The 12,639-nt window shown below is 34.1% G+C and overlaps 1 protein-coding gene across 2 annotated transcripts in view; it reads left to right on the top strand.

Annotated features, from left to right (window-relative positions):
- The window catches only part of Golga4 (golgin A4), a 143,110-nt gene that overhangs the window by 119,815 nt on the left and 10,656 nt on the right, over positions 1-12,639 (top strand). For both annotated transcript variants that reach the window (XM_074060463.1, XM_074060464.1), the window contains exons 23-24: positions 5,461-5,564; positions 9,906-9,992. In XM_074060463.1, coding sequence (XP_073916564.1) covers positions 5,461-5,564; positions 9,906-9,992 — 191 coding nt within the window. The remainder of the gene's footprint in view (positions 1-5,460; positions 5,565-9,905; positions 9,993-12,639) is intronic.

Below are 12,639 nucleotides of genomic sequence, written 5' to 3' on the forward strand. Positions count from 1 at the left end.
CTGAGAGTTATACAATTATGTTGCTTCACATCAAAACATATATACCTTTCTGATTTTAAGATCTTTCACACACAGAGGGGTATAGCTCAGTGGTAGAGTAAGTTTTTAGCATGCAAGAGATCCTGGGTTTGAGCCCTAGCACCAAAAAAAGAAAAAAAAAATTCTTTGACAACAGTTGTCAATCTGATTATCACCTTTCAACTTGGATTTTGGCATCCATTGGTGATTGCCTAGGTCCATTATTTCAATAAGAATTGCAAAATTGTGTTGGTAAAATTCTACCATTTCTTTTGTATTTGCTAAATAGAATTCTTCTATATACAGAAACTTCCCCACATTATCCATGTCATTACTTTGAGTTATAGCTCATACATGAAAATCAGGATAAATTTTATGTATTTATCAGGTACTTTTGACATCCTGTTTCTGAGAACTCTAGTCTCTTTCCACTCAACAATTTTCTGTGCCTGCTCTCATGCCCCATTGTCTTAATTACTATGACTTTATAATAAGTCTTGATTTTGGCTTGGGAAAGTGTTCCTATGTAGGTATTTTTGGCTCATTGTATGTCCATGTTTTAAAAATTAGTTTTCCAAATTACACACACATACAATATACAATCCCTGGGAAGATTTTGACTAGGTTTGCATTAATTTACATAAATTACACTTATTTGGTATTTAGTATCTAACCCATAATCACAATACATCTCCACATTTATGTAGGTCTTCTTGAATTTCTATCAGTAAAGTTTATTATTCTTAGTAATAACCTCTTTTGGTTTTTTTGGCAGTACTAGGGTGTGAACTCAGGGCCTGGAGTTCTTCCACTTGAGCCAAGTCCCCGGTCCCTTTTTGACATTTATTCTTAAATATGATTGTAAATGTAAATTTTATCTTTTAACCAAATTTTTTTTTCCACAGAGTCTCTATGTATAGTCCAAGTTGCCCTGGAACTCTAAATACTCCTACCTTAGCCTCCTGAGCATTGAGGTTACAGGCACGTACCACCAACACTAGGCTTAAATGCATTTTCAAAAGGCATTCTCAGTACACGTTTTGAAGAAGATCTAAGCAAGTGTGCTTTTAACTATAGAATTATCTATAACACAATTACCATTGTGTTACATGTAAATCAAGTTTTAGTTACACCTTTTGGAATTGGGTCCAGATGAAGAAGGACATTTAAAATGCTAAATAATACTTTAGTGACATTATTTAGAACAACTCATATGAGTGAATATGTAGATAAGTTAGCAATCATCTTTATTTTGGAAGATAGCTACTTTACTTTTAAAACTTGAAGGAAGTGTTGTAAGAAGAAGAAGAAATTCTCCTCTGTGCCCTATTTGAGATACAGCAAAAAGAGGCACATGCAATGAAAATAATACTCATTGCTTCCCAGAAAAATACAAATAAGTAATCTGCATGTTTAAAGTAATAAATTAATTTATTTTCTGAAAAGGAAAAAAACATTGTAACTTGGCATGGTAACTCACACTGTAATCCCAGTTCTTGTGTGGCTGGAATATTTTGAGTTCAAGGACAACCTAGGACCACATAGCAAGATGCTATCCACCCACACACACACCCTCCTGACCAAAAAAAAAAAAGAGTAAATTCTTGCGTATCGTGTAGATATGAAGGAATAAAAGACTTAAATGTGATGTACGGGGGTGTGTATTTTGAACAGTATAATGTATCATTATGTATGTAGTTATTGGAACTCTATACTTGACAAAGTGTGATTTGAGTGAATTGAGTTTTCTAAAAGTGTATGCTTTTAAAATGAAATATTCCAAACATACAAGTATACAAATACATGTGAATATAAAATATGAAGACTACTGAACACCTAGGGGTCTACCATATAGAACATTACCATTACTTTTGATGCTTCTTATGCTGCACTGTGATCTTTATATCTCTGTTCTTTCCAAAGAGTAACCACTATCAATACACTACAACATAAGTAGCTCCCTAAAAAAAGAGAAAGATTTTAATGTTTTATGTTTTGGACTATATAGAAATGATATCATATTGTATATGTTGTCTATGTAACTTAACTTTGTTTTAACCCAGCATTATGATTTTGAGACTCATTCTGATATATACAGCTATAGTTTAACCATTTTCAATGCTGAATTTAATAATAATATATTTTATATGACACTTCTATTGATGGACATTTGAATGGTCCTAATTTTGCTTTTATAAAGTATAACTGTGAATTTTGACACGTGGCATAAACATGAAGGGATTCTATAAGCTATATTGCTAGGAATTGAATTTTTGCATCATAGAGAATAGATTTCACTTTGCAAACGCTTCATGGAGTCACGCCAAATTGTCACCTCTAGTACTTGTTTTCATTGTTTCATATCCTCACCAGTGCTTTGTACTATCTAACTTTTAATATTTTGCCAATCTCATATGTGTAAATGCTGCCTTATAAGGTTTGATTTGTTTGTTTTTTTACTGAACAAATAGTGTCCTAAATTCTAAACCAAAAGTAATGTAAAATTACATTTAAGAAACACTTTCAAATTTGGCATTCAGAGTCTCATATTGTTCATAATTCACGATTGAAACATAATTATCTTGCTCCATAGTGTCAGTTCCTAATACCTATCCACTTTTTTAAGAAATTTAGGATGATTGAGGTGTATTTTACATATAGTACAATTCACTATTTTAGGTGCACAGTTTAAAGAGATTTGTCAAATGTATTAATAACATAACCATGGGCAAAATAAAAATAGAAAATGTTTCCTTTACCCTCAAAATTTCTTTTGTGGCATGAACCAATTCAAGTTACAATACATATATACATGGAACTGTCACAAGAAAACTGTAGAGCTGTCTTAAACAAACAAAAATGCCTTTGTCTGGGGGTTGGTACCTATGAAAATGGGAAGGATATAAGGAAAGGGTGAAGGAGATTGAATGTAGTGGTAATATTACGTATTTATGTATGCAAATAGAAAAATGAGACCTGTTGAAACTGTTCCAACAATGGGGGTGGGGGACAAAGGAGAATGATGGAGGGGGTGAATTCAACTATAGCCTATTTATAAGAACTTTTAACAATGTCACGATGTACTCCCAGTACAATAATTTAGTAAAAAAAAAAAATTTCTTCTCTGGAAAAAAAAATGTTTTCTCATGTCCTATTTTATTCATTTCCTGTCTCTAGTTTCTGTAATCACAAATTTAGTTTTTCTCTTAAAGTTTTGTCTTTTCTAGAATTTCACATACTGGAACCATACATAGTCTTTTATGTCTGGCTTCTCTCACTTAATGCTTTTTATTGCTGTGTAGTATATTTCATTGTGTTGCTGAGCTATAAATTTCTTAATCCTGTTACAGTGAAAAGACATTTAACCTGCTTCTCAATTCTTTTCCATCCATCAGAGAGAGAGAGAATAGATAAACTATTTTAATGTTTCGTGTGTGTGTGTGTGTGTGTGTGTGTGTAAATATCTTCCCCAGTCTTGATTACTGTTGCTTTCTTTTTTTTAATTTTGAGATCATCAAGTGAGACCTCCAAATTGGTTCTCCTTTTTTAAGACTGTTTTAGCTTTTCCAGATCCCTTACATTTTTATATGAGTCTTGAGATCACTTTTGCCAATTTCTGCAAAGAAGCCAGCTGGGGTATCTATGGGGGCTTTATTGAATCTGTTTATATCAAGTTTGGAAGTATTACCACTTTAGCAATATTGTCTTCTAGTTCCTGAATATAGGGTATCTTTCCATTTATGTAAATTTTTAAAATTTCTTTCCACACTATAGTTTCAGAGTTTGAAAGTTTACATTTATTTTTATTAAATTTATTCCTAAGCACTTTATTCTTTTTGATGCTGTTGGCACTACATTTTTATTTCATTTTCAGATTGTTCATTTCAGGTGCATAGAAATGCAGTTGAATTTTGTTCATTAATCTTTGCCCTGCAATATTGTACCCCATTAGTCTAATATTTTAGTGGATTCCTTAAAATTTTTTATATACAGGATTATGTCATTTGCAAATAAAGGATACTTTTACCTCTTTACTACTGTCTTTTATTCTTTGAACATGTCAAACAGTTAATTTATAATTTATATGTGATAATTCAATACCACGATCTTTCCATGGTATATATCTGTTTATTGTTTCCACAAATTCTTGTTCATGAGGGATTTTCTCCTATGGTGTCATGATTTCTTTTTCTTTGTTAAATTGAGAACTCATTTTAAGTTGAAAATTATACTATTTCTTAATTTTGTCAAAGAGTATTTGTATTTGCTTCTGTTAGGTTCCAAAAGCATAGTGAGTCTTCAGTGAATTTATTTTCTTATTCTTAGTGTTAGAAGTTTTTACCTGAAAGAGTATTGTAACTTTAAACCATGTACCCTAAGAATAAGTCTATGGTCAGACATTTTCAGGGAGGGTTGTTAGTACTTAGAGCAGAGGCAAGGACAGGTTTTCTAATAAGTTGCTTTTCAAGCAGGCAAATATCAAATTGTGTATTTTAGCTCTTCCCACATTTTAATGATCCTAAGTTACTCCCTGGTTTCTCACAAAAAGTATGTTATCTGTTTTTGTCTCAATATTCCCAACTGCTTTGCCATTACTTCTATAGTCTCATTTTCCTCTGCTTCCTCACTCCTTTAGGGATTGCAAAGTGTTTTTTATGTAGTATCCAGTACACCAGCCCTTTTCAGATCATATATTGTACCTACTGCTAAAAATGAGTACATAGATGAATTTATTCAGATTAAAGATTATTAATGTGTGACTCATACCTGTACTATACTTAGGCTTTACTTTCAGATTGAAGTGGAACGTGATTAATAGATAAACTAATTTTTAATTTTTAAAAACCTTCTTTTTCCCTAGGCCCCACCAATAATTTTTTTTAATTGTTGTGCTGGGGGTACATTGTAGCATTTATAAAAATCCTTACAGTATATCAACTATATCATACTTGAACTAGTACTTTTGTGAGCCTTTTTAAGATGTCAAATCAAAATATTTTAAAGTAACTTTGACCGTTAATATTTTATTCATGTTCAGTTTATCTATTCTGTGTTTCAGATATTTGATTTAAACTCAATACTTTTAGATCAGAATGCTTAGAAAAAGCAGAACACTTCTGAGGTACCAAATCCTTACTAAAATAAAAATGGTAATTTTAGTCATTGTGGAATATCTAAAGCCAAAACACATAATATTCACATAATATGAAAAATACAAATGTTAAGGTATATTTGTACTATTCATATGTAATAATTACTATTTTCTATTCCAACATTCCAGTTGGAATGTTTAGTGTGTATATAATGTGAGATAATATAATTAACGTAAGATCAATGCCTCTCTTTGTTCCATTGCATATTTTTTGATGTGTCTATTTTCTAAATAACAAGTAACTAGTTTATCTGGTTTTGATTTTACAATTTGATGTCTTTATTTGACAGGTTGCAATTTGTACCGTACTGATGTCTCACTCTTGGGAGAACCTACCGAGTTTGAATATTTGCGAAAAGTACTTTTTGAGTATATGATGGGTCGTGAGACTAAGGTATAAATCATGTCTGGCACTTTGGTATGATGCTCAACTTAAAAGGAAGTGTGTTCTAGTATTAATAGACATAATGATCCATAAGTAGAAAGTGCTGTTTGGATGATACTAAAATCCTACAAATATTAAAATTTAATGATGCAATAACTTGTGAAGCATCTGGCAAATTTTCTTCAGATACTAAAATTGAAAGAATAGATTTCATTTTTGAGAAAACTTTTAAGATATTGCAGATAACATTGGAAATCATCAGAGTTAACAATGGTTTCTTGAGTAAATTTAGAAATATTTTACTTTATTCTGTAAATTACTGTAAAAAATCATTCCTGCATATGTAGAATATTTATCATTTTAAAAATTGCCACACCATGTAAATATTAATGCTTGGCTAATTTGTTTCCTAGAATGTAAGGGCCTTACCATACTGTCCTTGAGTGTAAGACCTTATTCAATAATTTGTGACCTCTATCCTGAATTAAAAGGAACCCTATATTGGACATTTGGTGAATATATTTTGAATAGAATTGAAGAGGTATATATTAATTCACAGTAATTGAGTATCTTTTTTTCTTAAGGACTTACTATTTTTTAAGGACAGCTAAAACTAATTTTCTCATCTTTTTTAAAACAGCTGATGAAATACTGCTTTCCTTTATTGTGTCCTTGTTGAATATAAAATAGTAGCCTATATTTGAGGTTGGGTAAATAGTTTAAAGTTACCTTGTTACTGCATAGTGGATAGGGAAGAGGGTATATCTTTAAAAAAGTCTCAGAACTTTAGCTGAGAACTTTAGATTCACTAATGAATCTAAAACCATAATATAAGTGTTATTGCTTAACAAATTATTTAACCTTTCTTAATCTTTAAAATAAAGTGACTGGCTACTTCTACATATTTCCTCTGATTATACATTTGTGAGATGAGAGCTCTACAAAGTTTTAGAAAGAAAGATCCAGCCCAAGTATAAGATGTGCAATTAATTTTACAGCATGACTTGGGAGACAGTTAGAAGAGATGTCTCATAGCACAAGCAGTCTTATCTAAAACCTGGCTGCGAGTCCATGTTGAAGAACGCTCACCAAGTCCATGTTGAAGAGCGCTCACTCACTGGCTTTATCTTCATTCATTGTACTTTTCTGACTACCAAAAATGATAAGTAGTCTATCATTCTGCCATCACAGTTTATACATAAATACTGAGAATTGATAGTAGGTTTAATTTACTGCACATTTATTGACCACTTAACTACATGTGACCCTTTATCACCGTGATGGGTTATAAAATGGAATCTGATGCAGTACCTGATGTTAAAGTTCTGTTCTTAACTAACCATAATATGAAGCAGAGTATAGTAAGGGCTATAAAAGAGGTTCATAGTGCTCATAATTACTTGTAAGAGGGTCAAGGAAGACATCATGACTTTAGGTGAGATGGGGAGCTAGATTTTGGTAGATGAGCTCAGTCAGGAGGGGCAGTCCAGGCAGAAGGTCTAAAGCAGAAAATGGCTTGTGGGTTTCTGGAATGACAAGTAGTATAGTCCAACTAAAACACTGGATTTGTGGGATGGAAGTGATTCCACAGAGTCTTGAAGGGTGAAGGGTCTTGAATGTTTTCAGAATTTTACCTAAAGGTACTGCAACAAGAGTAGCCCTGAAATTTTTGATCAGCAATAAGAGTATCCGAGCTGGTTTTAGACACATTTTTTTTTGCTGATTTGCCTAATTTCTATATATGAACAAAGAATTTGAAATGGATGCCAGGTTGTGGTTTAGAATTAGCCAGTGTTCAGGCCTTTGTGATTTGATTGTGTTTCTTGTCTAGCAGACCCTGTGTGTCATCTCACCTGTGTTTCTTCATCTGCTTTTGCACACAGTTAGCTTTATTTTATGAGGCAGAGTTTTTAAAGAACACTACATATAGTACACATATTCTTGTACTATGGAGTTAAGTAAGCCCTGCTTTCTTCACTCCTTGTACTTTTTCTTTCTCTCAAGGGTCCCCCACAGTATTATTGATACCAAAATTCATCCTGTCTTACTTTTCAGTAAATGGTGTTTCTCATTCTAAGCTTTATTGAAGAAGCTGCTCCCTAAGCAGGGGGCAGGGGGGAGACTGGCAGGAGATACTATTTCTAAATCAGTGGCTAGTTTGCACTTTTCCTTGCTTTCTCTGGGCCTGAAGACTTTGTATGTAGATTAGACAGACCATGGGTATGACAAGGAGCTTGGACTTTTCCATTAAAGTATTTTCCGGGAAGCTGTAAGGCTTTCCTGGGTAATCAGCTGCAAATTCTGGGTTGCTGATAAATACTATAGTGAGTTTGTTAATGGCAGAGGTGTAGTTTCAGAACAGAAGATTTCCAAATTCTTTGCATCCCACGTGGAAGAATCCATGGCAGGACACATGGGTATAAATGGAGTTTACTAAAAGTTAGGGAAGGGAATAACAAAAAGGGGGCATGGTGGGACCAGATGGAAGCTGGAAGCAGAGAGTGAGTGTTTCTCTTTTCTAGGTGTTTTTAAAACTTATGCTAACCTATGGGAAGGAAAGAACCTGATGATTCCCAACCAATAGTCAATGAGTAAGAAGGGCATAGGTGGTCCTCTGGTTCATGTGAGGACATCCCACCCATCCCTGAGCCAGGGTGTGGACAACCTACAAACATATCTGCAAATGAATAGAAGACTTAGAGAAAGAGGAATGTTCAATCTGATATACAATATTAAGTCATATATTTTCTGAGTCCTGAAATTACTGTTCATGTTGTCTAGAAATGTGAAAAACAAAAGCCACAGTTCATTAAAAAATAATATTTACACATGCATGTATAAGTGGTTTCATAATAAATATAGGTGGACTTTACTTTGAGCTTGATGTGATATTAAAATTAAAGAATTGTCAATCCTTGAATTTTAGGCTTATGGTACTTCCCAAAAAAATCTTGATGGATAGTATGCAGGAAGTTGCTTCAGCCTGCTAATAAAAAGAAAATATTGAAGCGGTTGCCACTTAGTTGTTTTGTAATTTCATATGCCACATACATACTTAGTTTCTAGACTTAATGTTTGTCAGACAAGATTCTGTTCTATATAGTTAATTTAAATCAGGGTTTTTGTAAAATCTTTCAGAATTCTCCAGGAACTAAATTGTTTTAAATGATATTTTTTTGATCATCCAAAATGGCAGACGCAGATAAAGGGAAGAATTGTGCTGGAACAAAAATCTTGCCAGAGGGGGATTTGCAGTTGAGAAACAATATTAGTCAAAATTATTTCTTTTCCATTAGTTGAAATAACTTATTAGAAATGTGTGGAATGACTTGCTAGACTTAGTACCCTGTTTGTTCCTTTTCTTCCTGAAAACTTTTTTTCTAATGATGTGAGTTTCTAAAACTTTTGGTTAATTATATTGTGTTAAGTTTTTCTTAATTACTTCCCCAAAACCCATCCTCCACACTCCTCTACACGTAGAGTACATGTAACCATGAACAAAGAATGTCAGAGTCATTTTTCTGGACTACCCTCTTACCCATTATAGTAATCCCCCAGAGAGTACTACCCCCCGAATTTATATGTAAGCACTGAACTTGTTATCCTACTTATTTCATAAGTGATATCTTCTTTCCTCTCTGTCTTCCTCAAAACATCTCATCTTGATACAAAATAGGGAGTTTCAACCTTTGAGGACAATTTTCCAGGAGCTTATGGGTGAACAGTCTGACTTACGGTATATTTATTAAGATCTGCACAATTTATGATCTTGTTTTGCAAAGCACCATGTGTAATGTTTTGGTTCATCATGTTTTCTACCAAACAATACATTTGTGTTTCTTTACGATGTAATTTCTATTAGGTTGATGTGCTGCATGTCTTAAAAAAATACCTACTAAGCATGTTCATGTTCATGCAGTAGCCTGTGTTTATGAGATATATGATGTGATTTAGTTAAAACTGAACTTGGGGGACATTTAATTCTTCTTATTTAGAGTATTTTTTGGCAATACATCACTTCATAGATTTTAACAAATAAAAAGCCTTTTCATATAAATACATAATAAAGTTTCATCTGAGACAAAGGGCCAAGTGTATTAGATTTTTATAGCTTCATGCTATTAGAAATGCATCATGTTAAAATAATAAAAGCCTGGATATTGTGAGGAGTCCTTTTGAATTGAAATTCTAGTGCTGGCTGATATTTCCTTGACTAATACCTTCACATCATACTTCTTTGTTCATGGCTTCCATTGAGAGCACTAAAGAATCACACCAGCAGAATATGTCAGATTGGGTTGAGATTTCATCTGCTTCACTATTAGTGATAATCTCTCCTTTTTCTTGTAGACCATGGCAAAAGTTATAACCACTGTCTTGAAGTTCCCTGATGATCAGACTCAGAAAATTTTGGAAAGAGAAGATGCTCGGTTAACGGTAAGCATTTGAAGTAGGCTGTAGATAACAGTCCACAGCTCCAACACCAGCACTGTGGGGGCGAAAGGAAGCCAAAGTCACAATCACAAGGTAAGCCAGGCAGCCCTGATGACAGCAGACTGGTACTCCCAGCCACAGGAGAAGCCAACAGTTCTTGCAAGCCTCAAATCGATGGCATGCTCAGAGTGTTATAGTCAGGTGCTATGTTGAGAGGGGCCTATTGTTTGAGGCTGAGCTACTATGGGGAATTAAAAATAAGGAGCCACTACAAGTCAAAGAGCCTGGGGACACCCTGCCACAGTGTTGGTAAAAGATAGCCTAGAGAGGCAGTCACAGAAGGGGGTGCTTGGGCTATGGAAGACACCGTAAGTGGTAGCCCCATCTTCTGTGGCAAGAGGTGAGCTCCATTGCCTGAGAATTACTGCAGACTGAAAACTTCAAGCCCATATCTTGTGGATTGCTTGATTTATGCAGCTACCACTACCACATGTGGTTTCCTGCTGTGCAGAAATGAGTTCTGAGTCCGGATATGGCAGATTGGTTGATTTCCACAATTTCCCCCTTCCCACAAGGTGGTTTACTGGTGGTTGAGGTTTCAAAGAACTAATACCCACAGACAATGTGCCTGGTTCCTTGGGTATCCCTATCAGTGAATAACTCAGCGCTCTATTTCCTTCCTCCACTCTCCAACACACTTGGGGAATATCCCTTGGCTTGAACATTTGCCACCCCTGGGTACACAAACTAGGGGTGAGGTGGGGGGAGGGATCTTTGGAACAAGTGGGAATCTGACTGGCTCATAAGGTACAAAGTTCATTGGGGCCAGCAGTAGCTCCCAGTAGGCAAAGAAGGGAAGCTTCTAAAGTAAATACAACCCCAATATTGAAAACATAACCTTGACGGGACCTCATCCTCAGTCCACATATAGCACCATCCTATTCATGGGAATAAAATAGACTTCAGGTAATGATCACCCCCAGACCTAGAAGACTGCAATATTAGAAGACCCAGAAAGAAAAACTGCCAATTCTTGGTCATTTTCTTTACCTTTTTTTTTCTTTCACTATGGTTTCTGTATTGTTTTTATTTTAATTTCTTAAAATATTTTGATTGTGTATTCTCATATCTTCATTTCTTTTACATGTTTTGTCATTATTTTAAAATAAGATGTTTTAATCTCTTGCTCTTTTCCTCTTCCTCTCCTCCCATTCTTTTTCCTTTGCTTTTTCTTTTACTCAACCTTGGTTGCTCTTTTTTCCCTTTCCCTGTCCTCTTTTTTATTCTTTAATTATTATTAATTCTATTTATCAACTTTTAACTTCATAATTCTACTTTATATATGGCACTTTCATTTTTATGATTACTAGTGGCCTAGTTGTTTTTATTGATGTTTTATTGTTTTTCTATATCTACCTTGTTTTGGCTTTACTTCTGTTACAGGGGTTTTTCTCTTCTCTGAGTGGTATTGGGAATGATCCCCCAAGTGTAGGATGTTCACTAAGAAGTCCCTTTATAAAACCATAACAGTTGTCCATTCCAGTACATAGGCAAATTGCAACATAAGAAATAGGAAAAATCAAGGCAACTTGACTCCTCCCAAAGTTCATAGCTCCTCAATAACTAAATCCAAAGATGTTGAAATGCTAAAGAGTTAAAAAGACTTTTTATAAAAATCAGTGATCTCAGAGATTCAAATAAACAGATGAAAGAAGATAAACTCAAGAGCTGGAGACGAAACTCAGCAAAGAGATAAAGATTCTGAAGGAAAAAAGTTTTTTGGAAATGAATAGGTCAGTAAGTCAAATTTTTAAAAACACAATAGAAAGCATAACCAACAGATAAGACTAGTAGATAGGATTTGAGAAGTTTGAGGAATTATTACATTCAAATAGCAATAAAGTAAAACAAAAAGCAATTGTGACTCAGCATTCATGATCCCTGAGAAAGGACTAAGAGAACAAACTTACAAATCTGTGGTATAGAAGTGGGAACCAAGATGCAGACTAAAGGCATAGAAAACCTAATCAATGAAATTATAGCAGAAAATTTCTCAAATATAAGGAAAGAAATGGACATCCAGCTAAAGGAAGCATTTAGAACCTTAGAACATGACCAGAAGAACCTTCCCACATCATATTATTGTTAAAGTACCAAAAATACAGAATAACAAAAGAATTCTGAAAGCTGCAAGAGCTAAGTGCCAAGTTATCTACAAAATCAAATGTGTCAGAATAACAGCAGACCTCTCAGCAGAGACCTGAAGGCTCAGACGCCATGGACTGATGTATTTCAAAACACATCAAAATAACTGCCAACCAAGATTATTAAACCCAGGAAAATTATTTAAAATAGAAAGAGAAATAAAGTTTCCAAGATAAGCATGAAGTAAAGCAATTCATGGCCACTAAGCCAGCATTGCAGAAGATTCTTTAATGAATAGTACACTCAGAAGAGGAAGAAGGGCACATACAAGCATGAGAGCTTGGAAGAGAATAAATCTCAGTAGTAGAAGCAATAATGAATCAAATATTATTAACTAAGTGAACCTCTAAGATGAAGAAGAGAGATTAGTACGTGCCTTTCAAGGATAATGCTAAATGTAAATTGTTGAACTATCCAGTTAAAACACAAAGACTGGCTAATTGGA

The sequence above is a fragment of the Castor canadensis genome, chromosome 17 (assembly GCF_047511655.1).
Source record: "Castor canadensis chromosome 17, mCasCan1.hap1v2, whole genome shotgun sequence".
NCBI classification, from domain to species: Eukaryota; Metazoa; Chordata; class Mammalia; order Rodentia; family Castoridae; genus Castor; species Castor canadensis.